The sequence below is a fragment of the Camellia sinensis genome, chromosome 3 (assembly GCF_055761805.1).
Source record: "Camellia sinensis isolate YWXY chromosome 3, ASM5576180v1, whole genome shotgun sequence".
NCBI lineage: Eukaryota > Viridiplantae > Streptophyta > Magnoliopsida > Ericales > Theaceae > Camellia > Camellia sinensis.
This window is the reverse complement of record NC_138963.1, coordinates 28,957,802-28,973,206: the sequence shown is the minus strand read 5'-3', so window position 1 is coordinate 28,973,206 and position 15,405 is coordinate 28,957,802. Positions and strand designations below refer to the sequence as shown.

The following is a 15,405-nucleotide window of genomic DNA, read 5'->3' as shown; positions in this document are numbered from 1 at the left end:
TTGTAATTTTTTTTTTTTAATATTTTAAACTCAAAACACAACTTCACACTCAAATCATAACTAAACACATAACCAAAAACTCAATTCAAAAATTATTTTCAAAACTCAAAATCAAACACATAATTCAAAACTCCATATTACTTTCAAAACTCCACACTCAAATCGTAACCAAATACGTAACTAAAAAAATTAAAACATTTAAAATAAAAAAATAAAAAATATTTAAAATAAAAATTATATATTTAAAATAAAAATAATAATTTTTTAAAATTTTTTAATATTTAAAATATTTTAAAAATACAACATACAAATGTATGAAATATAGTGCACATTAAAATAAATAAATAAATATTTAAAATATAAAATATTTACCCTAAAAAAATAAAATTAAGAAAATTTTTAAATATTTAAAAAAAAAATCGAAAAAAATTTAAAATACAACTCAAAACTCGAAATACAAATAAAAAACTCTTTTTAAAACTCATAACTAAGCAAATTTTCTCTTTTCAAAACTTAACTCAAAACTCATAACTTAAAAAATTCGCACTCAAATCATGATTTTAAAAAACAAAATACAAAAATGTTTTTTTTTATTTTTTTTTAAATAGAGTTTTGAAAAGAATTTGATTTTGAGTTTTGAAAAAAAAAATTTAAATTGAGTTTTGAGTCATATGTTTAGTTATTAGTTTTAAAAATAATTTTTGAATTGAATTTGATATATTTTTAAATTATGATTGAAATTTTTTTATTAGAATCACAATTCTAAAACAAAAACAAACGCAATCTTAATTTAGTCTATCCATGTGGATCAAATATTTATTTAAAACTATAAAAATATTAGGTAAAATTCGACAGAGGCGATCACTCCCCTAATGACCATGGATTAATTTATCCTCTCAACCCCTCAACTTCATTAATTATTTCCCAAAACACCACATTACAAATAAGTACATCCAATAGCAATTGGCTATGTACTCGAGTTTCAATAACATGATATTCTAGAAAGAATATAATTTATTCGCATCAAATGTTTCACCACACCGACATCTGTCACATGCATGCTCTCACATGAGTAGATGTTGTGATGAATCTTTTGAGTTCAAATAGAAAACCCACAAAAACTCCAGGGCTTCTAAATACACACCTCCAATTAGGGAATAATATAAGAACCCAGCAAGCCTTGTCCATTAATCTCTTATTTGATTCAAAAAAATTACAATTAGAAGAGGTAGAACAATCCCACTTGGAAATTCCCAAAAATAGATAAAGGTAACTTCAAGTAATCAACATATGCTGACCAACAACGGATCACATATTCTGTGATATGAAGTAATTGTCATTGTTTAGACATGTATTCTGCATACAATGCAATAAATGTCCCCAACATGGGTTAATAATAATAATAATAATAATAATATGTTCTACGCGCTGTCACCCTGGCAAGGGATGTTGGTGCATCGACAAACAGGTCTACCAGAGGCTTCCCAACCATTATAACCACGTTCCAAAACCATAATGTTCTTTATTCCCATGTCTTCTTTCAGTTCTCCAAGGTAATCTGCCAACCTACGTGCGCACTTTGGACCACGAACCTACAACAGAATTATCCACAATTCAATTATTCTGTCAACTTCACAACATTTCATAAATCCTTTCCCATTGAAACTTTCAGAATCTAAACTACCGGGATTTTGAGATTAAAAAATCAAAATTTGGGAAAATATAGCACACAAACTCTGAAAATGCAAGAAGTCAAATCAACGCAGAATCATAAAATGTAATGAATGCCTGCCTTCAAGATATATGTAATGCATTAATTAACAAGCAACTTCAAGAAATAATAAAGCTCACACTAAAGAAGCTTCAATAATAGCTAGAAGTCTCTTATTCATCAATAGAGCGTATGGAATGCCGGTCCATCAATAGAGCTTTTATATTTGATTTTCCAACACTTATGCAAAGAGAAGGCATTTAAGGTGAAATGGTGTGTGTAGAGTAAATGAGGAGAGGAAAGCCAGAGGAGATCTACGAATCTGGTAACCAGAGTAGGTGATCTCTTTTCTACTCAGGTCAGGAATCAGAGACCCAATATGAGTGGAAAAAGACCACTAAAGAACAGTATAAAGTTGCATAGAACGAAATAAGAGCATAGCATAACTTTCTTATCTAGGTATTGGTGGCAAGTTATATAAACATAATATGCAAAATTCACTTAACAATCAAATCGTAAATTGATTGAATGGATAGTGGTAAGTGAAACCAAGATAAGCCAAAAATTATCTTTTTTGTTTTCCTAAATCAATCATCAACAAGGAGAGGCAGCTGATACAAGGTAGACAAAGCAAAGAAGTATATCCGGAACCTGATAAAATTTATAAGACAGCTTAATTATGTCTGTGTTGCATGGGTCAACATTGTGTGAAAAAGCACAATCGCAATTTAAAAAAAAAGATACAACTGGAAATATAACAAAATGAGAGTAAGGTTTGCTACCTGTTTCCTCAAAGAAAACACATGACAGTGAGAGGTGCGTGGTATGTGCAGGCATGCTAGGACTAGCTTGGCCCAAAACAAGAAAGTGTATGTGTGACCTTAACTTCTAAAGGAAAAAAGAAAGGACAAAAAAAAAAGTGTGCGGTTGAAGGGAGCTGTGAGCATATTATGGAAATATATCAATTAGATTGCTTGTATATTTTAGATTGATTGATTGTATAGGGTTATTCTTATTTCCTATTTTAGATTAGGTTTAGGTTTGCTATATATATCGGTTGTAATTTTTGTATTACACACAATTGAAGATACAGAAAACAATTCAGAAATCTTACATGGTATCAGAGCCTATCATCATTGTCTAAACCCTAGCATTGAAATCTGCCTCTCGTCACTGCTCCCTCTCTGATTCTGGTCCGTAATCACAAGGTCCTGCTCACAATCAATTCGCAAGGCCCCTTCTCCATCTGTCTCTAGTCACGACAACTCACCATCGACCACGCTTCTGGTTCGCAACTCACTATTGACCATCGACAACCTTCATTTGGTCTATTCTCAGTCAAAACCCTAGTTTCATGCGTCACCAAGCCCTTTGTTCGAATTTCTGAAGCTCAATACATCGCGACTTGTTTGACCCATATTGCGACCTCTGCTTCTTGCCTCTATCGCATCTTGTTTGCATCAACTTCGGCTTCTGTCTCTCTCGCAAGTGGTTTCTCTCTCACCTCGCGAAGGTCGGCTCTCTCTCTGATCGACTGATGTGTGGGTCATGAATCTCTGATTTAATTATTTTGGGTTTATTACTCTTTAACCCCTCAGTTGGTTTTTGGTTATTACCCTTGACCCTAGTTTGACTCATTTGTTCTGTTTTGGATTTATTACACCTGAACCCCTCATCTCTTTAGTTATTATGATGTCGCTGGCTTTTGATGAGTGTGCCTTTTGCCATCAGAGCGGTCATTGAAAGTATCATTGTCCCAAGAAGGAACATCTGCCTATCTCGTCTTCTCAACAATTTCAGATCTAGGTCTGCACCCCTCCTCCAAGTACTTTTCAACCTCACGCTGATTCTACTGCATCTATTCTGGCTCCTGATCCTGATTTGGCTTCATTGAGTGCTCAAATTAGTCAGCTTTTGCATACACTGTCTACCTCTCAACCATCCTCATCTGCCTCCATTGTTTCCTCTCTTCATTCAGGTTTTCTTGAGTCTTCTTCAGATATCTCTTTATCTGTCTGGATTTTTGACTCTGGTGTCTCTCATCATATGACTCCCCATGTCTTCTTATTTCAAAATTGTACTCTCACTCCCCTTCCTATTACTGTTAATGCTACTAATGGGTCTGGTATGTTTGTTATATCTGTTAGGTCTATTTTACCGTCTGATATGTCTGCTGTCTCTCTTCTATCTGTTCTTTATGTTCCTCAGTTATCTGTCAGTTTATTATCTATCAGTCAGCTTGATGCCTCCGATTTTGATATTATCTTTTCTTCTTCTATCTGTTTTGTGCAGGATCGGATGTCCAAACAGCAAATTGAGACTGGCTGTAGAGTTGGAGACCTCTATATGGTAGAAAGCTTGTATCTGCCTATGACAACCTCTCCGACTGCCTTTTCCTCTTTTCAATTAGATTCTTTGTCCAGTCCTTTCTACTTGTGGCATTCTCAATTAGGGCATATGTCTGCTGACCGCTTACGGTCTTTAGCTCAATCAGGTATATTGGGTAACGTTTCTCCTAGTGAACTCATTGAATGTCTATATCTGATATACCGTTTTCTTTAGTTCACACTGATGTTTGGGGTCCTTCTCTTGTTTTCACCAAAGGGGATTCTGCATACTATGTGTCATTTGTTGACGACTGCACCCATTATACTTGGGTTTATCTTATGACTCGTAAGTCCAATTTCTATCAGGTATATCATACCTTTCAGTCTATGATTACTACTCAATTTGGGTCTACCATTAAAGTGTTACGGTCCGACTTGAGTGGAGAATATTTTAAAAATGAGTTTTGTGAGTATTTGGCCACTTTGGGTACCATTTACCAAACTTCCTGTACAGATACACCTGCCCAAAATGGTCGAGCCAAGTGTAAACATCGTTATCTCCTTGAGACAGCTAGGTCTTTTCTTCTCTCTGCCTCAGTTTTGGCTCCGTTTTAGGGGGAAGCAGTTCTTACTGTTGCTTTTCTTCTCAACCGCATGCCTACTCCCCTTCTTTCTAATCGGTCTCCTTATGAGGCTTTGTTCTCCCAAATTCCTAATTACTCCATCCTTCGTGTGTTTGGGTCTGCCTGTTTTGTCCTTCCTTGCAAAGATCGAACCAAACTTAGTGTCCGGTCAATCCTCTGTGTCTTTTTGGGTTATAATCCTACTTAGAAAGGCTATCGGTGTTACGACGCTGTTTCCCGTCGTCTTTATGTCTCCTGTCATGCTTCTTTTCTCGAATGTCTGCCTTATTTTCAGCTTCCTCCTATCCTACCACTACTCCAGTTTTCAAAGAGGCTTTGGTTCATATTGATCCATTTCCTTCTAAGGTCCCTCCTGATGAGTACATCTCTACCGTTTCCCCTGACCTTGTTCCCTCTTTTTCCACTAAACCCCATGAATCTGCTCCTTCTCCTTCACCTCCTCCGTTGTCAGTTTATTCTCGTCGCCAGGCTGTCCCTCCACCAGTTATCTCTACTCCTATTGCTAATCCTCCTACTTCTGCAAACTCTGATCCTGTTCCGCACCGTATCCTACTGAAGAACGTCATCCTCCAAACAGATTGGGTTGATCTAATACATGTTTTTCTGCTTCATATCGTACTTTTTTGTTTGTTATTCACTCTTTTTTAGAACCTTAATCTTATAAGGAGGCCTGTCAGGATCCCAATTGAATTCACGCTATAGAAGATGAGTTGTCTGCTTTATAGAAAACTAGTACTTGGGATTTGGTTCCTTTGCCTGCTGGTAAGAATTTGGTTGGTTACAAATGGGTCTACAAAGTCAACTCATTTTGATGGTTCTTTTAAGCGCTATAAAGCTCGTCCAGTTGCCAAAGGTTTCTCACAGGAGTATAGTATTGATTATGAGGATACATTTGCTCTTGTTGCCAATATGACTACTATCCGTACTTTGATCTCTATCGCTATTGTTCGTTCTTGACCTTTTTATCAGATGGATGTTAAGAATGTTTTTCTTAATGGCCATTTCACAGAGGAGGTTTACATGCGTCCTCCCCTTGGCCTTCACCATTCCTTTGGACAAGTTTGTCGCCATTGGCGTGCTCTGTATGGTCTGAAGCAATCTCCTCGTGCTTGGTATGATCACTTTCAGACTATTGTTACTGCACTTGGGTTTCATCCTTGTGTTCAGGACTCTACTTTATTTCTTCTCCACACCTCTACTGGATTTGTTGCCTTGTTACTGTATGTGGATGATATAATCATCATTGGCTCTAACTCTTCTACTATCTCTGAGGTCAAGCAGCATCTTTTCCGCACCTTTGAAATGAAGGATCTAGGCCCTTTGTGGTATTTTCTTGGTATTGAGGTAGTTTCTTCTCCTGAGGACTACTTTCTATCTCAGGCCAAGTATGCCAATGAAGTTATTCATCGTGCCGATCTTACTAACGCTAAGATTTTTGATACCCCCATTGAGCTTGATGTGAAGCTCACCACTATTGATGGTGTTCTTCTAGATGATCCTACTTTATATCGAGAGCTCGTGGGTTACTTAGTTTATCTGACGGTTACTCGCCCTGATCTTACCTATGCTATTCACGTGGTTAGTCAGTTCGTTTCTGCTCCTCATTCTACACATTGGGCTACTTTGGTTCGGATTATTCGTTATCTCCGGGGTATAATATTTCAGAATTTATTGTTATCTTTTACTTCCTCTTTGGACTTGGTGGCTTATGCTGATTTCGATTGAGCTAGTGATGTCACTGATCGCAAGTCCACTTCTGACTTCTACATGTTTCTTGGCAATTCATTGATTTCTTGGAAAAGCAAGAAACAGACTTTTGTTGCGCGTTCCACTGCCGAGGCTGAGTACCATGCTATGGCTCATGCCACTACTGAGATTGTTTGGCTTCGTTGTCTCTTGACTGATTTGGGTGTCCCTCAGTCTTCTCCGACCTCCCTTTACTGTGACAATCGTAGTGCTATTCAGATTGCACATAACACTGTCTTTCATGAGTGGACGAAGCACATTGAGATTGATTGTCATTTTGTACGTCAGCATTTGTAGTCTGGCACCATCTCGCTTCCTTTCGTTTCTTCGGCCTTGCAACTTGCTAAATTCTTTACGAAGACTCACACCACTGCCCGCTTTTAGTTTATTCTTGACAAATTCTCAGTGTTTTCTGCTAAAATACCTTAAGTTTGAGCGAGGGTGTGAGCATATTATGGAAATATATCAATTAGATTGCTTGTATATTTTAGATTGATTGATTGATTGATTGTTTAGGGAACCACAGGCATAGAATAAACTGAACATTATATAGTGTAACCAAATTGAATTCATTACCATTACTGCACTTTCTGAGAATATTAGCACGGTGCTTTACACCAAATAAAAACCAAGGAACTAACCAACCAAGCATAAATGTTGAATGATATGAAAAGTAAATATAAACATACAAAAAATAAGTTTTATGGTTGTGCTCTGAGTTTGTCTGTATATCCCTTCTTTCTCTTCTACTCCTTTTATCGTGCCCGACTGTTGCAGCAATCACTCCCATTACATCACTTCCCCAATTATTTCTCTCACATTTCTTTAGGGTGTCATGCAAACTCCTCCATCTCAGACGCCCACACGTCCCTCAATTCTATAAGTCCTACTGGGTCAGCCTTCCCCTCTGGTGTCCTCCTCATTATACATCACTATCTTCATCATCCATTAGCTCCCCTTTTTTTAACCTTTCAATAAAGCTCCTGAGCGATGCTTGTACAGCCACGTGACCCAATCAGGACTCGGCACTTTTGGTACAAACATGGGCCCCTTTTAACACTTCCTCTTAGCTGTCTAGCAGGTAAGTATGCATTGATTTGATAGACAATCATTAGCTAAATTCTAGATGTTTAAAGCCATGAAGGCCTCAACTGTGGAAGGCCTACTTGGCAAAAGGCTGAGAAGACCCTTCATGGCAAAGGACTGAGACACCCTTCTACATTTGTGTTTGCAGATACACTCAAGAAAGAGGGCACATATTTGGAGGTCGAATGGAATGTCCCAGACTGGGAGTTGAGATATATATATAAAGCACAAGGCAGTTTGGATTGCCACTCGGCCTAAAACAAGTGAGTGATTTATGCTCCAGCCTTTAACAATGTATCATTATTTAACTATTATCTCCTTTTCATGTTGCAGTTGCAATCCAAATGTACTCCATTGGTGGTCATTGGTGATGTGGACAGACCATGGGTCCTCTAGGAATCATGGCAGGCATTGAGGCCAGACCACTGAAAATGGAAATGAAGAAAGCTGAGGCAACCTTAAAGTAGAGAGGGAAAGGGAAAGAGAGTGGTAACAGAGGAACCTCTAATGTCTGTAGCTATTGTGTATGGAGGTGCAAATCTCCCTTTATAAGAAATTGGTCCGTAAGGATGGGTAGCTGTCATACATCTTATGACGTATCATAGTGGATAGGTGTTAGCACCTTCTACTTGAAGGCTGCATGGTTGGCATTGGCAGCACCTTGTGCCCATGACCAACCAAGACCAAGGTATGATGGAGGCATGCCAAGACAGCAAGGTAAAATGTTGTCCAAGTGCTGAGGCAGCAGCACAACCCTTGGCCAAAGTATGTGCAGCCGTTGCACAGATGCAAGGCATTAACATGACCCGAATGTGGGCTGCAGCATGCTTGGGGGTTAAATGCAATCAGTAGGCAAAACTTGGTCTGGAGGCTAAGACAACTGTTAAAATCCACCTACTCTCCACCTACTTCACCCACTTAAACCTACTCCACTAAACCTAACCCACTACACCACTACCACCTCACCTACTCCACTAAACCTAACCCACTACACCACTACCACCTCCACTTCACCTACTCCTTACCTACTACACACTCACCCTCTTCTATATATAGGAATCATGAATCATTGTATCAAAATCAACATACATAAATCAATAATACAATTCTCTATTTTTCTTTATACATTAAATTTCTACATGGTATCAGAGCCATAAGATTTAGGCCCGTATTTTGTTTTCTCACCGGCGGGCAGCCGGCCGGCAACCTTGCCTTCGCTGCCCGCTGGAATTTTGTACACATACCTTCACTTTCCTGCATCTTCCAACTTTCTTACAACTGTTGTCCCATAGATTGGCTTCATATCTACCAGTCCATCTATGCCTTGTGACATCTCTATACTGTGAAGTCCTCTGTCCAAATGTATCAATGGACTTCCTATGGCCAACTTGCTTCTGATCAAGCTTCTCAGCCCTCTCTTCTTCCCCTCCTTGAATGGTGTTTGGTACACCTCATGGCCTCTAAATGCATAGTAATTTGACTGTCATGGGTGTTGTTAGGGCACCTACCAAGTGTGCCTCTGTGGGTATTCAAGGGATTGCTTGGGTTTTTGGTGGTATGATCTTTGCCCTTGTCTACTGCACTGCTGGTATCTCAGGAGGACATATTAACCCAGCAGTGACCTTTGGATTGTTTCTGGCAAGGAAGCTGTCCCTAACAAGGGCTGTTTTCTACATAGTGATGCAGTGCCTTGGTGCCATATGTGGTGCTGGTGTTGTCAAGGGCTTCCAGCCATCTATCTATCAGGCAAATAATGGTGGGGCCAATTTTGTGGCACATGGTTAGAACCTTTTCAGAGGACTACAATGATTTGAATGTTGAGCCTTCGTTTGGAGAGACCAATCTCGACTTTGAAGGCAGAGAGAGGAGCACTAAGGAAAGCACACCCATTCTTCTTTTATTTATTTAATCACACTCACCAAGTTTGTTTCACTCTCATTATCACATTCATACACACCGGTATCATGTTGTCTTCAACTTTCTTTTGTTTATCATTTTAAAATACACCCTTATCATGTTGTTCCCCACCTTCTTTATTTTATATATATATATATATATATATATATATCTTTTTATTATATTCTATTACTCAAACTCTCCTCCATTTGATTTTAAAATCACTTATTTTTTATTTATTTTTTCCAAATCACTTTTCCTCCTTTTTAAATACCCCACTTTATTTTGAAACAATCACACTGATATTTTTCATATAATTCATCTATAAATATTTTTTTTTATCTATTTTCTTTCTCCTTTGTTTTCTTTCATTTTATTTTTATTTTTCCAACACATAATTTTTCCATTCAAAAAAAAAAAAAAAAAAAAAAAAAAAAAACAATTTACAAATTTGCAAAACAAACCATATTTTATTCATATCAGGGCTCAACCCCGATCACAATTTTACAAAAACAAAACAAAAAAAAAAAAAAAAAAAAAAAAACAAACAACAAAAACAAACAACACATCCACAGGCGGGATTTTTTCTTATCTACTCTGCCGCCGGTCTCTTCTTCTTGCCTCCGTCCTGTGCGGCCCTTGACGGTGTTGCCTCCGTGCTTCCTAGACCACCAAGCAAGTTGCCTCCTCCCTGCTCCTCCACTACAGCATACGGTGGACCTCCAAATCGGAACATCACGGTGGCCTTCCGCTTCAGCTCCTTGTTTTCTGTCTTTAGCACACTTATCTCTGCTCGCGCATCCTTATACATGCGTTGGAGCAGAGCCAGCTGGGAGTTTAACTGTTGCACCTCATTTGTCCTGCTCTGCAGCCGGTGCGACAAGTTTGTGACCGCAGTCATGGTTTCCACACATGACTTCAGAGTATACTGATTGGCCTCAATATCAGTTTGCACCGCCATTTTTTGCTCCACCGACCGCATCGGAAAGTTCAACGGAGCAAAACCAGAGGTGTTTGGTTGAGGTTCACTGGCCCCCACACCAGTTATTTCTCTTGTGGACTCGTTCAGTTCTGGAAAGAGCGTGAGCAGCCCACGGGAAGAGGAGGCCATGTTCTGGGTAGCTGGACGGGAAGAAGAGGCCATGTTGCTGAGTGTTTCAGAGACGGGTTGGTTACAGAGTATTACAGAGTTTCTCTCTCAGCAAAGGAAGAGTTTTTTCAGAGGATTTTCAGAAGTTTTTTGTCTGCCTCAGCCTCTGCCTCAACCTTGGTTTAAATAGCCAGGGCCGATCCGCGCATCGCGCGCCACTTGCCGACAGCCGACCAACGGGCGCGCAAGCCAAGGCGCCCACGTGCCTCGCCATCATGTCAGGCACACCTTTTTATGACTTGGGCACGCCTTTTGATGGCACGCCTTTTTATGGATTGGGCACGCCTTTTGATGGCACGCCTTTTGAAAAATTGGGCACACCTTTTGAGGGTGCGACTTTTTAAGGGTCCGACAAGACTCTGTAAACTGTCCCGACATAGATTCCGGTTAGTTTCTACAAGGGTCCGACAAGACTCTGTAAACTGTCCCGACATTGATTCCGGTTAGTTTCTACAAGGGTCCGACAAGACTCTGTAAACTGTCCCGACATAGATTCCGGTTAGTTTCTACAATGGGTCCGACAAGACTCTGTAAACTGTCCCGACATTGATTCCGGTTAGCTCCTTCAAGGGTCCGACAAGACTCTGTAAACTGTCCCGACATTGATTCCGGTTAGCTCCTTTATGAGTCCGACAAGACTCTGTAAACTGTCCCGACATTGATTCCGGTTAGTTTCTACAAGGGTCCAGCAAGACTCCGTAAACTGTCACAACATTGTCTGCTACAACGGTCCGACATGACCCCATAAACTGTCTTCTACATCGGTCTGACACCGCCATCCAGTGTCCTCTACACCGTTATGACACCACCATACAGTGTCCTCTACATGGTTATGACACCCCCATACAGTGTCCTCTACAACGTTATGACACCACCATCCAGTGTCTTCACCAATGGTCTGACACGACCATACAGTGTCTCTTATCCTCTTTTATTTTTCTGTATTTTCTTGTTTCTCCAAACTCAAGTTGGTTAGTTCCTATCCCCCTTGAGTTTGCGGGGGGCTGTTAAAATCCACCTACTCTCCACCTACTTCACCCACTTAAACCTACTCCACTAAACCTAACCCACTACACCACTACCACCTCACCTACTCCACTAAACCTAACCCACTACACCACTACCACCTCCACTTCACCTACTCCTTACCTACTACACACTCACCCTCTTCTATATATAGGAATCATGAATCATTGTATCAAAATCAACATACATAAATCAATAATACAATTCTCTATACAAATTCGTGGCTGACTTGATGAGGCAAACAAACATGGCAGTTACTAGCAGTTATGCATGTCAGTTGGCAGCAGTTATCCATGATGGGCAAAGACAAGGCAAGTCTGGACACCTGGAACCAAGCCTGAAACATAGCAGCAGTTAAGAGCAGTTATGCTCCAGAAATGTTCCTAAGTCCCTAGGCAGTTGGGGGTGTCAACTGCCATGCCACTTGGCATGCTTTCCTTGTAATGCTGGTTGTAAGTTGAAACTGATTGTAAGCCTATTTAGGCATCAGCCATGGAACTCGAAAATTAACTAAGTGTTTTGTAAGAGTTCCATAGGCATCCTTTGTATTGTTGGTGCAATTAATAAAGGTTGGGATTTTTCCTGTAATTACTTGCTGCCTATTCTTACTTGTTATAACACTGTGTGTGTGTGTATTCATACTTGGCTGAGACTAAGTGTCCAACTTAGTGCCATTACAGGCTGGAATTTTGAAACGAAAATTGACCCTGTAACAATAGGCATCATACACCTTACCTGGTGGCACATGCCTTGGTCAAAGTCTTGGTTTCTTGTAGAAATCTTTTTCTCTTGTCTGAAACTGGTCAAAGTAGAGCCACCCAAGGGGGAAGAGGTTGAAGCTTGGGTAACCAGCTTAGGGTATGATGAGATATCACCCCTTATTTATAAATGAAGATTTAGGGTTTACAAAGAAGACAATTACAAGATGATCCCTGAGTGCGTAATAATGATTACAGATCCTAGAGACTTTCGGCTAATATAATATGCTAAGTGCCTTTCGGTGATTATAATATGTCAACACTCCCCCTCAAGCTGGTGCGAAGATATCTTTCATGCCCAGCTTGCCTAATATGTCATGAAACGGTTTATTCCCAATTCCCTTGGTGAGAATGTCAGCAAGTTGTTCACCAGACTGAACAAAAGGAGTACAAATGGTACCACTAGTGAGTTTCTCCTTAATGAAGTGGCGATCAATCTCAACATGTTTTGTCCTGTCATGTTGAACGGGATTGTGAGCAATGTTGATGGCGGCCTTATTATCACAGTATAACCGCATGGAGTCCGTCTGAGCAATACCTAGATCACTCAACAATAATTTGATCCATAAAAGTTCACACACACCTTGTGCCATAGCTCTAAACTCAGCTTCTGCACTTGACCTGGCAACCACATTCTGTTTCTTACTCCTCCAAGTAACTAGGTTGCCGCCGACAAATGTGCAATACCCTGAAGTTGATCTCCTATCAGTTACTGACCCAGCCCAGTCAGCATCTGTATAGGCTTCTACACGAAGATGATCATACTTTGAAAAATACAGACCCTTACCAGGAGCAGACTTCAAATACCTCAAGATTCTCATGACAGCCTCAAAGTGAATCTGATGAGGAGCATGCATAAACTGACTAACTACACTGACAGCAACAGCAATATCAGGACGTGAGTGAGATAGGTAAATGAGCTTACCCACTAATCGTTGATAGCTCCCCCTATCCACAATTTCTCCTCCTTCATCATCCCCCAATTTCTGATTGGGTTCCAGTGGGGTGGCACATGCCTTGCAGCCAAGCATCCCAGTTTCCTTCAACAGGTCAAGCACATATTTTCTCTGTGAGATAAATATCCCATCCTTAGAGCGAGCAACTTCAATTCCCAGAAAATACTTCAAGCTTCCCAAGTCTTTGATTTCAAACTCTTTGGCTAAATATTTCTTCAACAGAGGTATTTCCCCACTATCATTGCCTGTAAGAACTATGTCATCTACATAAACAATAAGTGCTGTAGTCTTACCGCATGAGGAATGTTTCACAAATAATGTGTGATCTGCCTGACTTTGTTTGAAGCCATATTTAATCATAGCCTGAGTGAATCTCTCAAACCAAGCCCTTGGAGACTGTTTGAGACCATATAACGACTTCCGAAGTTTGCATACTTTCCCTTCTGTTTGATGATTCTCAAAACCCGGAGGAATGTCCATATATACTTCTTCTTCGAGGTCACCATGGAGAAAAGCATTCTTGACATCAAACTGATAAAGCGGCCAATCTAGATTAGCTGCTAGAGAAAGAAGTACTCTGACTGAATTCATTTTAGCCACGGGTGCGAAGGTCTCCTGATAATCAATGCCATATGTCTGAGTGAACCCTTTTGCCACAAGTCTTGCCTTGTAACGCTCAATAGACCCATCTGCTTTGTGTTTCACAGTATATACCCATTTACAGCCCACAGGTCGTTTGCCCGTAGGTAACTCGGTCAATTCCCAAGTGCCATTCTTCCTAAGTGCTTTCATTTCCTCAATCATGGCTAGTTTCCACTCAGAGATAGCAAGAGCATCCTGAAAATGGTTAGGAATGCTAACAGAGGAAATATTGGACACAAATGCTCTATATGAGGATGACAAATGAGAGTATGATACAAACTGTGAGATAGGATGTTGAGTACAAGATCTCACACCCTTTCTTTTGGCAATAGGAACATCAAGATCAATGGACTCACGAGATTCAAAATTACCTAGACTCTCATCAGAAGCAGGAGATGACAGTGGAGTAGCAGAAACGGTCCCGTGTATCCAGTTAACTTGTTTTCTGTCGATGTCCCGGATATAAACATGTCCATCCTTATTCTTGGTGACAATGGGTTCTATAGTTCCAGGTGGTGCAAGAACAACTGGTTCTATCATAGGAGGCACAGGACTCACTTCTACCATAGGAGGCATAGGACTCACTTCTACCATAGGAGGCACAGGACTCACTTCATACCAAGGCTCCCCCGGAAGTGAGGTCGGGGACACCGGAGAGGACAAAAAATAGGACTGGGACTCAAAGAAAGTGACATCCATGGACACAAACCACTTACGAGAAGAAGGGTGGTAACATTTATACCCCTTTTGAGTAGGAGAATAACCAAGGAAAACACACTTGAGGGAGCGAGGGTCCAACTTACCACGAGAGGGAGAGTGATTATGGACAAAACAGACACAACCAAATATTTTGGGAGGAATAGAAAACAAGGACTGAGAACCGAGGAGGACGTGAAGCGGAGCCTGTTTGTCCAAAACCTGGGTAGGGAGACGATTAATAAGATAGGCAGCGGTGAGAACGGCGTCGCCCCAATAGGGTCGAGGCACGTTCATAAAAAAACACATGCACCGAGCCATGTCAAGAAGATGCCGATTCTTGCGTTCGGCCACCCCATTTTGTTGAGGGGTATTGGTACAAGAGGTCTGATGGATAATGCCATGAGTAGAGAAATATTGTCCTAACCCAGAATCTATGTATTCCCCGCCATTATCAGAACGAAATATTTTGATAGTGGCCCCAAACTGAGTACAAATCATCTTATGAAAAGTGCGAAACACAGAGAAAACTTCACTCTTATCTTTCATGAGATACACCCAAGTAGTACGAGAAAAATCATCAATAAATGTAACAAACCAGCGATGACCTTTCACAGACAGAACACGAGAGGGACCCCAAACATCAGAGTGTATTAATGAAAAAGGAACTAAGCTTTTATTCAAACTGGGAGCAAAAGAAGCTCGATGTTGTTTTCCAAGTTGACAAGACTCACAAAGAAAGTCAGACACATGATGATTTGCGAAAC

At 40.1% G+C, this 15,405-nt stretch overlaps 1 protein-coding gene across 1 annotated transcript in view; it reads right to left on the bottom strand.

The window, feature by feature from the left end:
- Positions 1 to 1,180: 1,180 nt before the first annotated feature.
- Positions 1,181 to 15,405, bottom strand: part of CDC25 (Rhodanese/Cell cycle control phosphatase superfamily protein) — a 38,242-nt gene continuing 24,017 nt past the window's right edge. Inside the window, exon 3 of the mRNA XM_028263176.2 lies at positions 1,181 to 1,592. Within this exon, the coding sequence (XP_028118977.1) occupies positions 1,422 to 1,592 (171 nt within the window). The 3' untranslated portion in view covers positions 1,181 to 1,421. The remainder of the gene's footprint in view (positions 1,593 to 15,405) is intronic.